At 42.3% G+C, this 21,450-nt stretch overlaps 2 protein-coding genes across 3 annotated transcripts in view; one reads left to right on the top strand and one right to left on the bottom strand.

Moving 5' to 3' along the window:
- LOC140112912 (proton channel OTOP1-like) overlaps nucleotides 1–21,450 on the bottom strand; it is a 37,285-nt gene that overhangs the window by 12,569 nt on the left and 3,266 nt on the right. Inside the window, exons 2-3 of the mRNA XM_072132614.1 lie at nucleotides 19,652–20,090; nucleotides 12,651–12,787 (exon numbers count right to left, since the gene is read on the bottom strand). Coding sequence (XP_071988715.1) covers nucleotides 12,651–12,787; nucleotides 19,652–20,069 — 555 coding nt within the window. The 5' untranslated portion in view covers nucleotides 20,070–20,090. The remainder of the gene's footprint in view (nucleotides 1–12,650; nucleotides 12,788–19,651; nucleotides 20,091–21,450) is intronic.
- Nucleotides 1,234–8,435, top strand: LOC140079383 (uncharacterized). 2 transcript variants are annotated; one of them, XR_011849904.1, is made up of 3 exons: nucleotides 1,234–1,312; nucleotides 1,576–8,050; nucleotides 8,314–8,435. XR_011849904.1 is itself a non-coding variant. In XM_072126081.1 (2 exons), the coding sequence occupies exon 2, from the start codon at nucleotides 1,824–1,826 to the stop codon at nucleotides 7,794–7,796; it is 5,973 nt and encodes a 1,990-aa protein (XP_071982182.1). In that variant the 5' UTR covers nucleotides 1,234–1,312; nucleotides 1,576–1,823; the 3' UTR covers nucleotides 7,797–8,435. The 2 variants fall into 2 exon arrangements, 1 of the variants encoding a protein (XP_071982182.1); XM_072126081.1 differs by having other exon boundaries at nucleotides 1,576–8,435.

Here is a 21,450-nt window from a genome sequence, read left to right on the forward strand (position 1 = left end):
CCTTTAACAACAGTTAAATTTTTGTTAGCGGTGGGGGTAGTAAGTAAAGGTGAATTTGACCCCTTTATGATAAACCAAAGTAACTTTAAATTGGATGAGGCATGGAGTGTGCTCAGTAGCTACGTACACCCTCTTTTTCGGCTACTACTAGCTAATACCCACTGTTAACATCCATGATCATATCAAAACTGAAAATCACTCCAAGATAAATAAAAAAAAGTTCCTCAAATGAATAAAAATAATTGGGATGGCTGTCTCCAAGAATGCCTAATAAAAAAAATAAAATAAAATGTAATAAAAAATAAAAGTGAATAGTAATGGAAAAAAGACATCAGAAATGCAGTCCCCTAAAAACATATTAAAAAAACAGATCATATGTACTCCCACCCTAAAAAACCTTAAAGTGAACCGTCATTTAAAAAAACTTTTGATATGTTGTAGGGCAGGTAATTTTAAGCACTTTTCACTCTCACATATGTCTGTTGCTATGGACATTCCGTCTTCAGAAAGAAGCTGAGACTACGGAGGTAGAGACACACCCCCATCTCTCTCCCTCCAATCAGCTGATTACCTCATGTCTCCCTGCTCACAGCTGATTACCTCATGTGTCACTGCTCCAGCACTCAGTCATGTGCAGGGAGAAGCCCTTACTAATGTAGTGACCAAACACCTAAACTCTCATCTCTCCTCAGCTTTCCCTACACTTGTGTATAAACACACAATCCACACAGACAGAAACTGCAGCCCCACCTCCCCCATCACCTCACACAAGGAAGGGGCAGGAGACAATCTCCAAGTCTTCAAGCTCTGCCCTCATGTGCTGTGCCTTCATGTGCTGTGCTGGAGTATTGCATAGATAGATAGATAGAGAGATAGATAGATAGATAGATAGATAGATAGATAGATAGATAGATAGATAGGAGATAGATAGAGAGATAGATAGATAGATAGATAATTCAAAAAGCAGGCAGCACTCCAGAGTAGTGATCAAAAATGGTGGGGTATCTTTATTACATGTGCGACGTTTCAGCTCATGCAGAGCCTTTATCAAGCATGCTTGATAAAGGCTCTGTGTGCTGCCCACTGGCAAATGTTATGCAGGTTAAATGATGTTCTTAATTTGTCCATTATGTAACAGATGTTTATTTGCAGGCGCCATCTAATGGCCAAAGTTAATAGTTACTTACATTCTGTTTTCCCCACCCACTAGCAGATACAAGGGATTGTGGGTAGGAGAAGGGCAGTTCCCTTCATGTCTACACAGAGAGAAGACCTATATTCAACCATCTTAACCCTTGTTGTAGTATAGCCGGTAAGGAGACTGTATATAAGAATCTATAGCTACTAGCAGTTATAGGACCACTCTGTATAAAGTCTCTTATATGATGTAATGTATAGATCTGTAATTAAACTGTAATTGCACAGATAGGCCCAACCTCATGGTCCGCCATGTTTGGTCCCAGACTGTATATGTATCAGCTTGTTTCTTGTTATATGCTAATGTAATGTATGTAACATGCTCCTGTTATATTATTGTACTATTCTAATAGATTGTACATTCCTGTTTTTCTTCAGTTTCACCCTAATCCTACATCAGTTTAATAAAGCTACGGACTTTGAACCAGTCTCATTTGTTGAACTGTAGGAAGGCGTTTAACTGCCTGTCGAGCTCCGCATAGACCCCGGGGGTACGTGAAGTGGGGGCAGGACAGTGAAACGGCTGCTGGAAACAAGCGGGAAAGATTTAGACTACACAGAGGTCTGCTACTGTCTACGCAGTCACCTGCAAACAGACAACACAGCAATCTCTAACCGGTCAAAGCATGTCACGAAGCCAAGTGTCTTCTATCAAGACAAGATCACGGGCCAGTTCCTCAAAAGCATCTACCACTAGCAATGCAGCCGCCATCGCCCGCGCAAAAGCGGAAGCAGCGAGGACACGGGCTACCTTTGCTGAACAAGAGATGCAGCTGAAATTACAACAAGCCTCCTTAGAAGCAGAGAGGGCACGACAACAGGCTTCCTTAGAAGCAGAGAGGGCACGACAACAAGCCTCCTTAGAAGCAGAGAGGGCACGACAAGCACAAGAACAGGCTTCTCTAGACTTAGAAAGAGCACGCCTGGAAGCAACACTCGAGAAGCTGGCAATTGAGAGGGAAGCCGCAGCTGCCATGGCGGAAGCAGAAATCTTAGAGGCAGCCGCGTTCTCTCACAGCGAGCCCAGCAGACACAGTAGCATGCCTGATCTGGAACAAGAACCCCAGGATACACTAGAACGCACTTCAGAATATGTCCTTCAACATCCTGCGTGTAATCCTCAGACTACACATGAAACAAAGGTTACCAACTGTGAGTCAAGTCCAAGGCATCGTATTTCATGTCAAGAAGCGGACCTCAGACAACAGTTCTGCAAGCAAGAGAATGCTACGGCTCAAGTCAACTTCCCTGCCTACCAGAGAACCCAAGCTTCACCCCAGCATCCAGGAAGTTACTACACTCCCAGACAGTGTGGCACTGTGAAACCTAAAGAAGAAACTTCTGACAGGTATGGCTACACACCACACTCTCACCAAGGCAACCATTTGCCAACCTGTCTCAGCACAAACCAAGCCACAATAGACTTTGCTAAGTTCTTTGCTAGACGTGAGCTTGTCACCAAAGGACTTGTAAAGTTCAATGATCGCCCTGAGAACTATAGGGCTTGGCGATCCTCATTCCAGAGTCTTATAAGAGACTTAGACCTGTCTTCTAGGGAAGAGCTAGATCTACTGGTGAAATGGCTTGGAGATGAATCTGCTGAGCATGCTAAGAGGATCAGAGCCATTAACATAAACTATCCAGGAACAGGCTTAAAAATGATCTGGGATAGACTCGATGAGTGTTATGGCTCAGCAGAGGTTATAGAAAATTCATTATTCAAAAGAATTGATGACTTCCCTAGAATAGCTAGTAAGGGCTACCAAAAACTTAGGGAACTAAGTGATCTGTTAACTGAACTACAGGTTGCCAAAGCAGAAGGAGATTTAATGGGACTTGCATTTCTTGACACAGCCAGAGGTGTCAACCCTATAGTGCAAAAACTTCCTCACAACCTACAAGAGAAGTGGGTCAATCATGGTTTCAAGTACAAGGAAATCCATGATGTACAGTTTCCACCCTTCAGTGTATTTGTGGAATTTATTACTCAGCAAGCAAAAATCAGAAATGATCCCAGTTTCGATTTTACTCTATCCTGTGCCACTCCATCTGGTCTTAAACAACATAAAACTCCGGTAGCAGTTCACAAAACTAATGTTTCTTCTAAAAGTAATTCTTACAGGCCTTCAAGCTCCTCCCACCAGGATGGAAGATCCATGGATCCAAGTAAGCAGTGTCCCCTGCACAAGAAGCCACATTCCCTACTGAAATGCAGAGGCTTCAGAGAGAAGTCCATGGAGGACCGCAAAGCTTTCCTCAGGGAGAACAAAATCTGTTACAAGTGCTGCTTGGCAACATCACACTTCGCAAAGGACTGTAAGGTCAGTGTTAAATGTACAGAATGTGACAGCACAGATCACAACTCAGCTTTACACCCTGGGCCACCACCGTGGGCCTCATCTCATATAGAAAGTGGCCAGGAACAAGGTGGAGAGGAAGGAAATACTGAAACAGAGACACCAGATGTTACTTCTCAATGCACTGAGGTCTGCAAAGGACTTGTAGGTGGCAGGTCCTGCTCAAAAATCTGTCTTGTCAGAGTTTACCCAACGGGCTGCAAAGACAAAGCCTTCAAAGTATATGCCATTCTTGATGACCAAAGTAATAAATCTCTGGCTAGATCTACTTTCTTTGACATTTTCAATATTAAGGGACCCAGCTCTCCCTACTCCCTAAAGACTTGTGCAGGCACTGTTGAGACGGCGGGGAGAAGAGCTACTGGGTACACAATAGAGTCTATAGATGGTCGCACCTGCCTGACTTTACCAACCATAATCGAGTGTAACCAGATCCCTGATAACAGGTCTGAAATCCCTACACCAGATGTTGCAAAACACCAACCCCATTTGAAGCATATAGCTCATCTCATACCAAAGTTAGATCCTCAAGCTCAGATAATTCTGCTCCTTGGAAGAGATATCTTGCAAGTTCACAAGCCTAGACATCAAATTAATGGTCCTCACAATGCTCCATTTGCCCAGAAACTTGACCTAGGGTGGGTGATTGTAGGCGATGTTTGTATAGGTGGTGTGCACAGACCCACTTCGGTGAACAACATGCTTACCAGCACATTAGAGAATGGACGCCCTTCTCTCTTTCAACCATGTTACAGTAACATCTTCATAAAAGAGCTTCCACACAGCATTCCTCTACCCTGTCATATCACTAGCAACCTTTGTGACAACCATACTTGTACTAGTGACCATGACCACTTAGGATGCACAGTCTTCCAGAGAACAAAGGAAGACAATCAACTGGCAATGTCCTTTGAGGATAGACTGTTCTTAAAAATAATGGAGCAAGGAATAGTTAAAGACGAATCAAATAGCTGGATAGCACCTCTTCCCTTCAGACCCAAAAGGCAGTGTTTGCCTAACAATCGAGAACAAGTTTATAAACGCTTTGCTTCCCTTAGACGGAATCTTCAGAAAAAGCCTGATATGAAAGACCACTTCTTTACATTTATGGAAAGAGTATTTGAGAACTCCCATGCAGAGATAGCTCCAACCTTAAAGGATTCAGAGGAATGCTGGTATCTACCTATATTTGGAGTTTACCACCCAAAGAAACCAGGACAGATAAGAGTAGTATTCGACTCTAGTGCCAAATTTGAGGGTGTTTCCTTAAATGATGTCCTACTGCCAGGTCCAGACCTCAACAACCGACTCCTTGGAGTGCTTCTCAGATTTCGCAGAGACTCTGTTGCATTTATGGCTGACATCCAACAAATGTTCCACTGCTTTCTTGTTAAAGAGGAACACCGAAATTTCCTTAGGTTCTTTTGGTTCAAGGACAACAACCCCTTGGAGGAACCCATCGAGTATCGCATGCGTGTGCACATCTTTGGTAACAGCCCTTCCCCATCAGTGGCTATATATGGACTTAAACATTCAGCCAGGGAGGGTGAGAAAGAATATGGTTCAGACGTCACACAGTTTGTCAAAAAGGACTTTTATGTGGATGACTGTTTAAAATCGCTACCTACAAATGAGTCTGCAATCAGTCTTCTTAAGAGAGCTCAAGAAATGCTTGCTAATTCAAACCTGAGACTCCATAAAATTGCCTCCAACAGCAAAAAATTGATGGAAGCATTTCCCTCTCATGATTACAGCAATGACTTAAAGGACTTAAGTACTGACACTTTTCCAATGCAACGTAGTCTTGGACTGCTCTGGGACTTAAAGTCTGACACCTTTACCTTCCAAGTCAGCGAGGAAGAGAAACCCTTTACTCGGAGAGGAGTACTATCTGCTATAAACAGCTTGTATGATCCTTTAGGGTTTGCAGCTCCTGTTACCATCCAAGGTAAGGCAATACTTAGAGATTTGACTCATGATGCCTCTAACTGGGATGAACAACTTCCCAATGAAAAGAAAGCACTGTGGGTAGAGTGGAAGGATTCTCTAACAAATCTCTCTCATATACATGTTGCACGCTCATATGCCCCTGTACCATCTACAGAGGTTCAGCTACAAAGACTTTATGTGTTTTCTGATGCTTCTATCAAAGCCATTGCTGCTGTGGCCTATCTTAAAACAGTAGACATTAAAGGACAATGTCATATAGGATTCGTCATGGGCAAAGCAAAACTTGCACCACTCCCTGAGCACACTATACCGAGACTAGAACTTTGTGCTGCAGTATTAGCAGTTGAGCTAGCTGAGATGATCGCAACAGAGATGCATTTGGAGATCAAAGATGCTGTGTTTTACACAGACAGCAAGGTAGTCTTGGGATATATCTACAATGAAAGCCGACGCTTCTACGTGTATGTCAACAACAGGGTTCTACGAATCAGGAGGTCAACTTTGCCAAAACAGTGGAATTTTGTTCCTACTGATCAAAATCCTGCAGACCAAGCAACTAGATCTGTTGCTGCCAACCGCCTTAAAGACACTACATGGTTTACAGGTCCTGCCTTTCTATACAGCTCAGAACACGGCACTACGGATCTTAAAACATTTGAACTTGTGGATGCTGACAAGGATGCAGAAATCCGTCCCAAGGTGTCGACACTACACACAGTGACTTCAGACAATTACCTTAAGTCTCACCGATTCAGCAGGTTCTCAACCTGGAAATCACTTGTTCGTGCCATCACTCTCTTAACCCACATAGCTCGTTCTTTCAAAAATACCAAGCTTGCTAATGTTAAGGAGTGTAAAGGCTGGCACCTCTGCAAAAATGTTCATGCAGTGACTGAACTAGATCAGTCAAAGAATGTAATCATTCGGACTGTCCAACATGAAGTTTATGCTAAAGAAATTGACAGTATCATTAATCACAGACCTATTCCTAAAGATAGTATCTTAAAGAAACTTGATCCCTTCATTGATGCAGATGGCCTATTAAGGGTTGGAGGCCGCCTCAAGGAAGCAAAAATAGACTTTGAAGGAAAACATCCGATATTAATTCCTGGGCATCATCACATTTCCTATTTGCTTGTCAGACATTACCATGAACAGGTAAAACATCAGGGTCGGTTGTTCACAGAAGGGGCTTTACGAGCTGCTGGACTGTGGATTGTTGGAGCAAAAAGATGTATTAGCAAGTTCATTTTCAAATGTATCACATGCCGCAAACTTCGGGGTATTTTCAAAACACAGAAGATGGCCAATCTTCCATCTGACAGACTGAGTACAGAACCTCCTTTCACTAATGTCGGGCTTGATGTATTTGGTCCATGGTTTGTGGTTACCCGACAAACCAGAGGAGGTCAAGCAAACAGTAAGCGCTGGGCAGTCTTGTTCACCTGTATGTCTGTCCGGGCCGTGCACATAGAGGTAATTGAATCAATGGACACCTCAAGCTTCATAAATGCTCTCAGACGCTTTATTGCCATTAGGGGGCCTGTGAAACACATTCGCTCTGACAGAGGCACCAATTTTGTGGGAGCAGCCAAAGAGTTACAGATTCCTACAAACCTGGATACTGTCAGTGTAAACAGATACCTAAGTGAACAGGGCTGCACTTGGACTTTCAATCCGCCACATTCCTCCCATATGGGTGGAGCTTGGGAGAGAATGATAGGCATAGCCCGTAGAATTCTGGACTCTATCTTCTTACAAGTGGGTATGGCCAGACTAACTCATGAGTGCCTTACTACTTTCATGGCAGAAGTATCAGCCATCATTAATGCCAGACCACTAATTCCAGTTACCAGCGATCCTGATGATCGGACGATACTTACTCCTGCAATGTTGCTTACTCAGAAGACTAAGACAACCTGTTCTCCAGCTGGAGAATTTACTACCAAAGATCTCTATAAATGCCAATGGAGGCAAGTACAAAGTCTTGCCAATACCTTTTGGGATAAGTGGAAAAAGCAATACATCTCCACACTACAACCAAGAAATAAATGGCAGAAAACCAAACCCAATCTCAAAGTCGGTGATGTTGTGCTGATGAAAGACTGCCAGTCACACAGAAATGCGTGGCCTTTAGCTCTTGTTACTAAAAGTTTCCCAGGGGAGGATGGGAACGTCCGCAAAGTTGAAGTCAAGGTCCATGATCAGAATGAAACCAAAACGTTCTTCAGACCAGTAACTGAACTAATCTTATTGCTGTCATCTGAGGACTCTTATGGTGGCATCGATTGACGCCAGGCGGGGAGTGTGCTGCCCACTGGCAAATGTTATGCAGGTTAAATGATGTTCTTAATTTGTCCATTATGTAACAGATGTTTATTTGCAGGCGCCATCTAATGGCCAAAGTTAATAGTTACTTACATTCTGTTTTCCCCACCCACTAGCAGATACAAAGGATTGTGGGTAGGAGAAGGGCAGTTCCCTTCATGTCTACACAGAGAGAAGACCTATATTCAACCATCTTAACCCTTGTTGTAGTATAGCCGGTAAGGAGACTGTATATAAGAATCTATAGCTACTAGCAGTTATAGGACCACTCTGTATAAAGTCTCTTATATGATGTAATGTATAGATCTGTAATTAAACTGTAATTGCACAGATAGGCCCAACCTCATGGTCCGCCATGTTTGGTCCCAGACTGTATATGTATCAGCTTGTTTCTTGTTATATGCTAATGTAATGTATGTAACATGCTCCTGTTATATTATTGTACTATTCTAATAGATTGTACATTCCTGTTTTTCTTCAGTTTCACCCTAATCCTACATCAGTTTAATAAAGCTACGGACTTTGAACCAGTCTCATTTGTTGAACTGTAGGAAGGCGTTTAACTGCCTGTCGAGCTCCGCATAGACCCCGGGGGTACGTGAAGTGGGGGCAGGACACTCTGCATGAGCTGAAACGTCGCACATGGAATAAAGATACCCCACCGTTTTTGATCACTACTCTGGAGTGCTGCCTGCTTTTTGAATTATACATTGAAGACGCTTCTGCCAGAGTGTCAAGGACTTTGCACCCAACATAGTTGCTGTGCTGCTCTGGACTTTCCCATACTAGATAGATAGATAGATAGATAGATAGATAGATAGATAGATAGGAGATAGATAGATAGATAGATAGGGGCTAAGTAGATAAATATGAGATGGATGGATACAGTGTGATTGGTCAGCACCATGCCCTTGTGATGAGGTGACAGGAGGCAGGATCCATCCCTCCTTCTTGCTGATTGTAGTTTTTTTGAAAACTGGAAACCCCGGTTGCTATGGGCCAAAAGAGGTACTAAATGAGGTCCGAGAGGCAAAATACTTTTAGGAGTAATTCCCAGGGACACCTGGAGCAGAATTATGTATTTTAGTTCTTTTTGCTCAGAATGACGGTTACACTTTAAACAACTCCATAGACAGAAATACAGGCGGTCCCCTACTTAAGGACGCCCGACTTACAGACAACCCATAGTTACAGACAGACCCCTCTGACCTCTGGTGAAGCTCTCTGAATGCGTTACTATAGTCCCAGGCTGCAATGATCAGCTGTAACGTGTCTGTAATGAAGCTTTATTGATAATCCTTGGTCCCAATACAGCAAAAAATGTTTAAACTCCAATTATCACTGGGGCCAAAATTTTTTTTGTCTGGATCTACAGTTATAAAATATACAGTTTCGACTTACATACAAATTCAACTTAAGAACAAACCTCCGGACCCTATCTTGTACGTAACCCGGGGACTGCCTGTATATGAAAGTTATGTGGTTCAGAATATTGCAGTACAATGCAAATTTAAATGTTTGTCTTAAGAGTGCTAAAGCTTACACAATTTACAAATACAAACACTAACAGGTGTATCTAAAAATAATTCAAACCTACTATAACTTAATTTGGTAGAATTGAAAAAACTAAAAAACACTTTGTTAAATGTCAAAATTTGACAAATAACAAATACTCATAAAAAATACATTCACATTACCCCATATAATAAAAAAAATACTACAATACTACAAAAAACACTGCCATAATCATCCCGTTTGTCCGATAATATACTTATTATATATAAAATGACCAAAACAAAATAGAGAATTCATTAATAAAGTTCATTTTGAGTTAATTTGAAAATCACAAAAAATATGCACTGTAAATTACAATCAAAAGACTTGTTTCCACTTTTAACCCCAAATAAAAATTAAAATTAAAAAAATTTTAAACTTATTACATTTTAACTACCGTATATATAAGGCGAGGGTGGGAAATGCATTGGTCACAGCCCCAGTATATAGCCTGCCAGCCCCCTGTAGTATATAGCCTGCCAACCCCTTGTAGTATATAGCCTGCAAGCCCCCTGTAAATGCCTGGAGCCCCCTGCAGATGCCTGCCAGCCCCTTGTAAATGCCTGCCAGCCCCCTGTAGCAGCGGCTTGAGCAGCGGCAGGTCCCCGGCAGCTCCGCCTGCAGAAGCTTCTTACTACAGTGGGTACAGAAAGTATTCACATCCCTTTTTCACTCTTTGCTTCATTACAGCCAACTGGTAAGATCAATAAAGTAATTTTTCTCTTTCTTTAATGTACACTCTGCACTACATCTTGACAGAAAAAAAAATAGAAATGTAGGTTTTTTTGCTAATTTATCTAAAAAGAAAAACTGAAATATTACATGGTCAGTATTCAGACCTTTGCGGTGACACTCATATTTAACTCACATGATGTCCATTTCCTTCTGATCATCCTTGAGATGGTTCTACACATTCATTAGAGTCCATCTGTGTTTCCAAAGGCTACAAATAGCCAAGTCTTTAACGGGTTAAAACATTCCGATAATAATTTTTTTATTTTAATGTAAAGAATGATGTCAGCTACTTTTAAGTCTCTTTCGTAAGATTTATCTAACTTTCCTAGTCTTTCCTATTCAGAAGTTTAGAATTACCAGATTCTATTATTCCCAGCATCTCCTCCAAGAAACAAGCGCTGAAGCTAAAGATAGAGCAGGTATTGAAATTCACAATAGTCTATAGCATCATTGTCTCGCCAATGTCATTGTGTTTCAAGTATAAAGGATCGAAATTACCAACAGGCAACTTTCACAGGACTAACCCAACATTCACTGGTCTAACCCAATCTTATACAGATAAAAGGATCTAAAGTTGTGTGTGGTCTAAAGAAAGTGGAGGTAGAGATGTAATAGTGATGCCATAAAAAAGCATTTCTAAAAATGTTACATCCTTTCCACATTTTAAGCCCATATTCTGAGAAATATAATTGAGAAACATCATGAATGGTCTCTTCCATATTTTATATCAGGCCCATAAAATCATTGCAGCTAATAGTTGGTCAAAGACCTACGAGAGCACATTAATAAGCCTATTAGTCTGGAAAAGGGGGTTATAGAAAAGGGGGACCATGAGTAGATTTGATTTAATCTGCAGGCCCTGGAATGTCTCACCAGGGGTTCCTTTACAGATTTTGCTCAGAGAGTCACTACCCTATTGTGATACGGAATCTGTTGTCTCCATACTTTTTGACCTGTGTGAATCAGTGTATGGAAGTTGGGGTAGGAGAGATATGGACCTCACTGCTAGTGTGAACTTTTCAAAGACTGTTCCAGGTAGAAAAGGAATGGTTGTCATGGGTGCCACTGAAATCCACGTCTCGGGTAGCAGGCACACCCATGCCCCTCTACGTGTCACCACCCCGGGCCCTACTCACTTACCTCTCTGCATTCCTGCTCCCGTCCCGGCTGGCCAGCATGTGCGTTCCCGCTATATATATGCCGATATAAAGGGCCAGTGCGCCGCTAATTCATGCTGGCTACTTCTGGGTTTCTTTAAAAGCTAACTTCTCCCAGGAACCCTGCCTGATCTTTGAGCTATATGCCATTGAGAAAGCTTTCCTCCAAGTTTATTGTTTCTGCTCTGATCACCCGTTGTGACCCCGGACCTGACCCTGACGTTGCTCCTTCACTGCCAGCCCTGACCTCCTGCTCCGTTCCTGTTTCTGCCTTATTGCTGCCTGCCCTGACGATCTGCCTGCCCCCAACCTGGAGACTGCTTAGTGTTCCTGTACCTCGACCCTGGCTGCCACAGCGGACAAGTCGCACTTGTGGAACGACCTGGTGGCACCACGCCGCAGCAAGTCCAACCCGATATGTGGGGGGCTCTGGTGAAGAACGAGTGCCACTTAGATTCAGGTACAAGGTGTCGGCATGTGTCCACGGTGGTCCAGTGGGTTCACTACCCCAGAAGCCTGACAATGGGGTGGGGGGATCTTACTGTTCGGCCATATGAGAGGGGTGCATTGTGAGTTGTATATTGTATCTGTACTTTTCATTTTTTAAAAATAGAAAACTGGGAGTCAGAGTTCAATTAAAAATGATCTGATGGAAAAAAAAAGAAAAACATCTTGAACTGCTCTTTATCAGTATTTACATCTCCTCTTTTTATGGTCCACATGCTAGTTCTGATGGTCTTTTGGTAAGTTTCACTTTCTGTTTATTTTTCCATGTAACAACATTATTTAGCTCTGATAGGCCAATTAAAGGGATTGTACAGAAATGTCTATTGATGGCCATCTGCATGACGTAGGCTATGTTATTTTTATTACCCCCATTGACTTAAATGTAGTCAGCTTACACCACCCCTAAGTTCAAGTTATGAGTGTGGTGACCCTTTCAGCTCTAGGTTCGACAAATTCGGCCAAACCCAACCCTGAAAATTTGATTTAGGTTTGGGTACCCAAACCCAAATCCAAATGTTCACCAACAGTGGTAACACCCACGATCATGTGGCTCCAGACCAAAGTGAGTATAAAAGTTTTTTATGTAATGTGGTTATGGAGACGATTTGGGACACTGAACCACCGATCTACAAGGTGGTTTCGTTTTCAAAATGGGAAGTTGAGAAGTTAGAGTATTTTCCACATTGTTATCAAAGCATGGAATGAAAAATGGTCCCAAGAGCCATGGAAGGGAAGAACCCAATATACATATATATATAAATATTACCCACATATGTTTGTACTGCTTTTCCTGAGAAAATAAAACTGCTGACAGACTCCCCTTAACTTGACAGAGTAATTGAAATACCTTCAGGTCATACTGTACCTGTAAAATAGTGTGAATGATGTGGGTGACCGGGTACATTCCTTCTACTATCGACTTGCATTCTGTGTATCCAATAAAGTAGCCTAATTTCAGCGCATGCATTGCTATCGTGGTCCCTGCAAACAGGCCAATGCCACCTAGAATACAAATACAAAGACAGACCGGCTAAATGTATTGACAGTTAAAAAACAAGTCAGCAAAGCAAAACAATACTTTATATATGTGTCCATTGTATATGCTACTTTATTTTATCTACAGTGGACAAATGGAAATCCTGTGTATGAGCAGGGATGCCAAAATAAAGACAGTGGGGGTCATTTATTATGGACTGTCAAACAGAAAACTGGCAGTGTTTTTTTTTCCCTTTAAGAGCCTCATGCGCCTAAATTTATGAATCCTCAGCACCACAATATTGTTTTTTTTTCCAACACTCTTGACTTGTTCTACTTTTGGGGTCAAAATGTTGGCGCCGCTTGTGAATCCACCTGTTTTCTGGTGATTCTATTTTTCTGACATGTTTTTTGGTGCAATATATGGCAAGCAACTGAAAAATATAGCACAGTTCCAGCACCACTGGAACGGCAAAAATAATAAATGCCCCTCAGTGTACTTATCCCTGCTCTGGCTCCTGAGTACTTCAGCACTGCCAGTTTGGTCATATGCCATTCTTTGGGTCCTAATCCGTGGCCTCCTCCAACCATTGGACTTTACTTCCATTTATGTCACAAGTGATGTCTTGTGGCTCGAAGAGGTCACTGATTGGTCCAAACATGACCCTCTGCACTTCTGGTCGAGCCAGAGACCAGCATGATAATGGAACTGGGGCTGGAGTATCCTACGTACACATTAGGGAGGCAGTTGCAAGTGTCTACTGGAGGAGCTTCATGTAAACAATACCAATACATCAAGCCTAAGCCTATGTTTTTACTATAAGTTGCTCCAGTTGACTTTGCTCCTATTGCTTCAGATTTCCTTTAACATTTCCACCCCTCTAGAAGACAAAATTTCAAAGCAATTTCGGGATACTGACATTATCTTGATTATTGGGGGCATTCTGCTCGAAAGTACCGTTTGTGAACCCTCTCAAGATATTGTTGAACCTAAGAATCACTAGAACGGGGGCACACAAGTGCCTCCAAATGCTGTTTGTGAATTCTTATATGAAGTATTTTGATGCTCTTATGGGCCCCTGTTCTAGCCATGCTCAGAGTTCCCAGCAGTTGGACCCCAATCACATCTCTGATCACTGGCGATCCCAATGGTCAGACCACCAACAATCACGTTGTTATCCTCTACTAACAATGACCAAGACTAATTTACCAACAACAGTCAATGTCAAGTGAAGTCTATCCTTATAGGCAATCCTTAGTTATACCCAGTGGACAGGAGATTATTGTATATAGTGAGAAAACCACTTTAATGGCATGACAGTTTCATGTCGTACTCCGATAACAATGGATTAACCTTAACACAATACTATCCCTTTACAGAAAAAAAGGAGGTAGTGTCTCATGTTGCCCAAAACAACTAATTGAATTGTCTCATTTTGGGTAATGCTCCGAAATTAAAAAAGAATCTGATTGGTTGATATCCATGTCTGTAGGGGTCAATGGTGCATTCATTAGGTTTGCTTCTTAATCTTTTGTCCTGAGGGATGTAATTTTTCTGATCTTATCGTAAACCTTGAAGGATTTCAGAGAGATTTACTGACACAGATACCAATAAGGGCGTGGACATATTTATCAACAATCAATGTCAAGTGAAGGGCAATTTACTAATCAAGTAATGGATCAACAGGGATACCATGTTATAGCTGGTTATACAGTGCCCCCTATTAGTGAAAGATATTACACAGCGCTACTACTCAGGGGCGTAACTACAGGGGTAGCAGCCATAGCAGCTGCTATGGGGCCCGCAGTGTCAGGGGGCCCCGGCATTCAGTATATTAGGTGTGTATATGCTCTATGTCTGTATATGGTATTGTATGTATGTGTGTATTGTATGTTGCTGTATGTATGTATATATAGTGTAAATATACTGTGTGTGATTGTAACTCATGTGTGAGTATACAAATATGGATATTTTTAAAAGGGAAGGAGGGTCCCATTCAGAAGCCTGCTTCTGCCCATCCTCTCCTAGTTATGCCCCTTTTACTACTACTAGAACCAGTACTAGTACTAAGAGTTCTAGAAACCAGCACCACCCCTACCCTCCCCCCCCCCCCCAGTAGTCCCAGCTTGCAGCTCCTCTTTTCTCTGGCAAGGCAGATACTTATACGTGATATCAGTGTTTTTATCTGTGTCCACAAACAATGCACAGACTGAGAGTTAGGTATCAAATGTATCTAAATCTGTACAAAGCTAATAACTAATGTTACTGATCAGTTTTCACTTGGGCTCTGATATAATCTTCCAAAAAAAAAAAAAAGAATAAATAAACAAGATACAACACACCCACAATTGTCGATAAGCTTATTTTTAGATACAAAGTTCAACGGGTGGAAGTGGAAACAGAGACGTGTATTCATGTTGTACATTTAATACTGGTCACATTTGCCCGGAGGCCAGGCCACCACCTAAGCTTCCTTTAGGAAATGTTCTCAGGAGGGCGTATCAGGTGTGGTCTCCCGATACAGGTGTATACTCAGTGTTCTTCTTTGTTAGGCTCTATACACACACATGTGATGCACTGTTGGAGAATCTACTATTTTTTGTTTTGTGGAAAAGTTTTAAGCAGCTGTGGAAAAACGCTTTGGGATTCAACTTGGGACAATGGAGAAGGTTTACTATTAATAGCCTAGAATTGCAGGGTGTAGACGCCTTACAACACATTTATTAATTATTTTAGACATTTTGGGGGTTATTTATCATTAGACCGGCTCCTTGGGAGAGTTCTATGTCTATTTTTGGAGCTCCGATGCCCATCAGATTCATTAAAGTGGCATTGGCCGTTTAATTTAATTCTTATGGTCTATTTTCTGTCTGAGATTTTTTTTCAAAAAGTTCCAAAAAAAAATTCTGGAAATGTATAAGAAGTCTCAAGGGTCGGGAAGTAAGAGTTCTCCTTATGGAGAGTGCCAATTAAGGCCACCATGTAGGCATGTCAGTCTTATAGCCATGGATGTTCCACTATAGGGATTCTGGTAAAATATGCAGTTTTCCAAGATGCAATTAGGAGAACCACGCCTCTTTTAGCTCCTTTGACATCAAGCATGACCTACTTGAGACCTTATGACATGATGCGGAATTAAAACCAAACCAGTATATCTATTCTAGAAGGAACAGACTCCAAACTGTAGACAGTGCTGTTTCCACCTGATTGGGTCTCCTCAGTACAGAGTAGGGAATTGGTTTGGCTGGGTGAGAGGCTTGTGACTGGGGTCGGGAAGTAAGAGTTCTCCTTATGGAGACTGCCAATTAAGGCCACCATGTAGGCGTGTGGAGTCTTATTGCCATGGATGCTCCACTAGGGGGATTCTGGAAAATAATGCATAGTTTTCCAGTATGGGATAAAGAAAATGTCTTACTTCCCGACCCTAGTCAGAAGTCTCTCACCCAGCCAAACCAGTTCCCTACGCTGTACTGAGGAGACCCAACCAGGTCGAAACAGTGCTGTCTATAGTTGGATGTCTGTTTCTTCTAGAATAGATATACTGGTTTGGTTTTAAGCCTGCATCATGTCATTAGGCCTCTTGGAGGTCATGCTTGATGTCAAGGGAGCTGCCTTACAAGGGAGCTAAAAGAGGCGTGGTTTTCCTTATCCCATCCTAGAAAACTTTGCATATTTTCTAAGAAGTCTCAGCACATACATCAGCATTGGACTGGAGTGACTATGAGACTTTTTGCAAAAGTCTCAAGTCATGAATATGGCTTTGCCCGGTGTTGCACAAGCAGTAGTTCTATGTTTAGACCAGATTAGTGAAGAGGTGTATATAGTCCTGTGAGACTTTTCAGCAGTGAAAAGTCTAAAAAAAAACCCCTACTTTGTTACTTTTTTACACCAAAAAAGCCCAGGACATTTTTGGTGCAGGGAGGCACGAGAATGCTGCTATATTTTCCAGTGGGATGTAAGTTTGTGGCGCAAGGGATTAACGAATTAGTGCACAGAGTAAAAGGTTTTGAAATCCCAAGACTTGCTTTTAGCTGCTCTAATTTTGCGCCACACATGCGCCACAAAAGGGGTTGGTAAAATAGAAGTGCCGGAAAAAACTGTTGGATTCATAAGTGGCACCACAGTTTTGTGCCCAAAAAACGAACAAGTTGGGAGTGTCGGAAAACACCAATATTGTGGGGGTAACACTTTATAAATTCAGGTACAAGAGGAGAGAGAGGAAAAAAAACGCCACCAGTTTTCCATTTGAGAGGCCATAATAAATGACCCTTTTTATCTCTAAATGTTAGTTGTCTCTGAACTACTGGGTTAAGACTAGCTGTAATTATGTTTCTCAGATGCAGAACAGAGAGAAGATGCAATTGGCGCCCCTAGCTACTAGCCAGGGCTATGATTGGCAGGGGAACTCTCCCAGGACAATCATAGCTATGGCAAGTTGTAAGGGCCGTCAATTTGCCAGAATTGGCTGTTCATCCGCCAATCCGGCAATACATCCAGATCAGGCCGCCGAACCCTGAACGGGAATATTGGGTCCGCTCATCACTACAAGTGACCATTTAAATCCTGGTCCAAGAGAAGCGTTTCTTAGGCCAATCAAAATTTGTACTCCCATGTGTTTACCTGTAATCTTATTTCAATAAAGAATATTGCTGTAGTAATGATGATGCCAGCCATGCTTTCTGAATGGAATATGTGGATGGCATGCATCATCAGAGGTATTCATAAAGGTTTTTACAAGAATTTAGAAAATAAATCTTAAAGTGGTTGGCCTCTTTACCTCATTTTTTTGTAATGTGTTTATAAGTGTCAGAATATTAGCTAATTTACAGTTCTGCTCAACTGTCTTGATATGTAAAGTGAAGCCTCCTGACTTTTACTTCATCAGCCAGAGATTCCTGTCCATGAACTGTCCATGAGCAATCAACCAGCCAGGACCTTATGATTGTATTAATGAATGTCATGCTCCAGGGGTAGTGGACCCACTGGACCACCACAGATGATGACATAAGCCGACACCTGGGACCGGAACCTAAGTGGTACCCAGTTATCACCAGAGCCCACCGCAAAGTGGGTTGGACTTGCTGCAACGTGGTGCCACCAGGTCGTTCCACCAGGTGCCACTTTGTCCGCAGTGGCAGCCATGGTGTGGTACAAAGACGACAGGCTGAATCATGGTTGGGGACAGGCAAGAGGTCGAGACAGGCAGCACAGGATCAACGTCAGGAACAAAGCAGGAGGTCAGGACAGGCAGAACAGGATCAAAGTCAAGTACAGAACTGGGGTCACAATGGGAAATCCAAACACAGGCACAAGGCAGACACAAGCTTTCTCAACGGCATAAGCACGAAGATCCGGTGGAATGCTGGGAGAGACCAGCTTTTAAACAATTTCCAGGGGACGGCCAGCACCAATTAGCGGTGCGCTGGCCCTTTAAATCCTTGAGTGTAGAAGTGCATGCGCCCACATGCTCCGGAATGCTGGAGCTGGAGCGAGGACAAGTAAGTGACACCAGCTGGCAGTGAGGCGCCCGTTTGAGCCCGCAATATGGGTCCTGGGAGTACCCATGACAATGAATATAAGATCCAGGTCCTGTCCTCCATGGGATCTTTAAATAGATATATTGGTAAATTACCTAATAACCTGCCCCCGCCCCCTCCCACACACACACACTTACACACATTGCAAAAAACAGGAGGTAAAGTGGCCAAGCCCTTTAATCTAAATTTTAGTCTGGATTTTCCCACAGATTTTTGCCCTTCAGCCTCCTGATGTATCCAGTTGGCGGTTTGCACTGGCATATAATTCTAGAATTGTGCTATAACCTGCAAGCGTTCAGTTGTGAATGTTCACAGGCTATTGCATCTTTTGCATTGCTGAAAATTGGGAGAAATGAGATACACAAGGAAATGTCATTATTGTGTTATTTGATCTAATGTGCAGAAACTATACTGGAAAGAATAAAAAATAATACAATGGGTTAGGTAATATGTATGTGATACAAAGAATGCATAGTGTTATCTGTACTCCAGTACAGGCTATTGCAAATTCGAGACAGGAACGCCCCGCTTCAAATCCCTCCTGCTCATTTGGTGTGAGGGTGGCTTAAAGGGAAGCAGTCACCAGCCCTATTGCTTCCAAACCACCAAACGTATCATATATGGGCTGCTAAGTGTTTTCTAGCCATGTCTTTCTAAACTGCCAACGCTGCCTATATCCGGAAAAATAAAGTTTTATTCTTGGACAGCTACCAGTCATGGGGGTGGAGTGCGGGGTAATGTAGCCACCATCAACGCCACCTCGTTAGTTAAACCACGCCTCCGTGGAGCTGATAGTGGCCCTTCCCCTGGTCTTAGGTACCTCCCTGTCCTCCTAGGGTCACTTTTCAAATTTCAAATCCCCTCCGGCCCTTTGTGTACCCAGAAGGAGAAATGCACACTGCACATGCATGGTCGACACAGGGTACACAGTGCCGAATTGGATCGATGCGCTTGATTTTAAAAAAGTCGGCGGGAGGATGGGGATGAAGAGCTAGGAGGTAGAACTGATAGAAGCTTCACGGCGGTGGAGGAGGTGGCCTTGAGGGTGGCTGCCGGCTTGACTGCTGTTCCCCAAACCCCACGACTGGTAGCTGTCCAAGAATAAAACTTTATTTTCCCAGATAAAGGTATGTTTGGTGGTTTATAAGTGATTTGCGTGGTGACAGATTCTCTTTAAAACGGGAAATAATCACAATTTCTGGCTGGTTCTCTAGTAATTGCCAACATTTCAGGACTGAAAAAATTCCCCCATTCAATCTTTGTACTCCTGACCGATATATACACTTTTATCCCATAGCTATGTCTCCAGATGAATGTTACAACTACTCAAATAGCAATAAAATGTGCACTTACATTTCAGCCACCGGGCTCCCGCATGTCCATCTTTCTCAGCTGTAGCCCATTTCTTTCTATTTCCTATAGCCATATAGAAAATCATCCACAGAACCTGAACCAGCATCAAAGCGATCAAGAAGATCAGCCGGTCACCTTCAGACAGGCCGGTAATGTTCAGGTAGGTGGCGAGCATCAGGAGAAGTCCTAGGATGAAAATATTGATGCCATACTGACTGCTGGCAATCTCACTGTTCTTGTGCCTCTTGCTGGTGGTCATTACATTGGCTCCTATATGAGGTTCAGACATCGGAGGTGGAGGGGAAGGGGGAGGCGGTGGAAGTGTTATTTCATTCCCCATATCCTTCATTTCCAGAGAGATCCCATTGATTGTAGCATTTTCTGTGGAATGGCTGCTGTCAGTCATGTCTGTACCCATTCACCGAAAGGAAAGAGGGGCCTGGAATAAACCACAGAAATGGCATAGAAATATTTTAGTCAATATTATACATGAGCTTTGTACAAGGTGTATTGTGCTTCTCTGTTTTTATTGTACACAAGATGTAGTTCCAAGTGTTCAATTTAGGGCTTTTACATATTTTTTTAGTATAATTTCTATTGTTATTTTATTATTACTCAATAATAAACTTGATAAATCATGGTTAAAGAACAGTTGATCATTTTGGGTATATAGGGGGAGATTTATCACTGACTTTTTGGCGTAAGTAAGTGGCAAAAAATAGCGATTTTTTTTCTTTGAGTCAAAAAATCGCAGTGCCTTTTCCCGCCACTAAAATATAGAACCAATGCTAGTGCAGCGCCGTGCAAAGCCAGATTTATGATTAGCGATTTTCGAAAATAATGCAAAAAGGTCGCAAGGTCCTGGCGTATGTGCTGTTGCGATTGTTTTCCTATACTTGCAAATATTTTTTTTTTAAAAATCACATAGAGATATATTAATGAGTCAACACAACTTTAATAAATCTAAAAAGTAGTGGAGCTCCAACTGCAGACATAGAACTTTTGCAAAGAGACGACCTCATGATAAATCTCACCCACAGAGTCAAAGCTACTCCACCCCTGCCCTAAAGAGTTATTCCCATCTTCTGTACTCATGACATACCCTGTTTCCCCTAAAATAAGACATCCCCTGAAAACAAGACCTAGTATAATTTTGTTCAGGCTTAGAAATATAAGGCCTCCCCTGAAAATAAGACCTAACGGCCGTCATTGCAGCAGCTCCTCCCGCGCTGTACATTAGTACAGGCGGTCCCCTACTTAAGAACACTCGACTTGCATACGACCCCTAGTTACAAACGGACCTCTGGATATTGGTAATTTCCTGTACTGTAGCCCTAGACTGCAATAAACAGCTATAACAGTTATCACTGGTGTCTGTAATGAAGCTTTAGTGTTAATCCTGATTCTTATGACAATCCAACATTTTTAAAATCCAATTGTCACAGAGACCAAAAACATTCTGTCTGGGATTACAATGATAAAATATACAGTTCCGACTTACATACAAATTCAACTTAAGAACAAACCTACAGACCCTATCTTGTACGTAACCCGGGGACTGCCTGTATTGGTAAATCTTTTAGATGCTGCAGAAGGTTGTGACATCGAGAAGAATTCATGGGATAAAATCACCGACTGTTGTGCTGCAAATGTGATACCAGCAGCTACCAGGATAAGAAGGGTCATTTATAGAAAGTGGTTTTACTATACATGAGAGATTGAGGCCAATGATTCTAATAGTAATGGAATCACAAAAAATACAGCATGAAATTCAGAGTTGTAAGGAGATTAGAGAAGTA

This window comes from Engystomops pustulosus, chromosome 1 (genome assembly GCF_040894005.1).
Source record: "Engystomops pustulosus chromosome 1, aEngPut4.maternal, whole genome shotgun sequence".
Taxonomy (NCBI): Eukaryota; Metazoa; Chordata; class Amphibia; order Anura; family Leptodactylidae; genus Engystomops; species Engystomops pustulosus.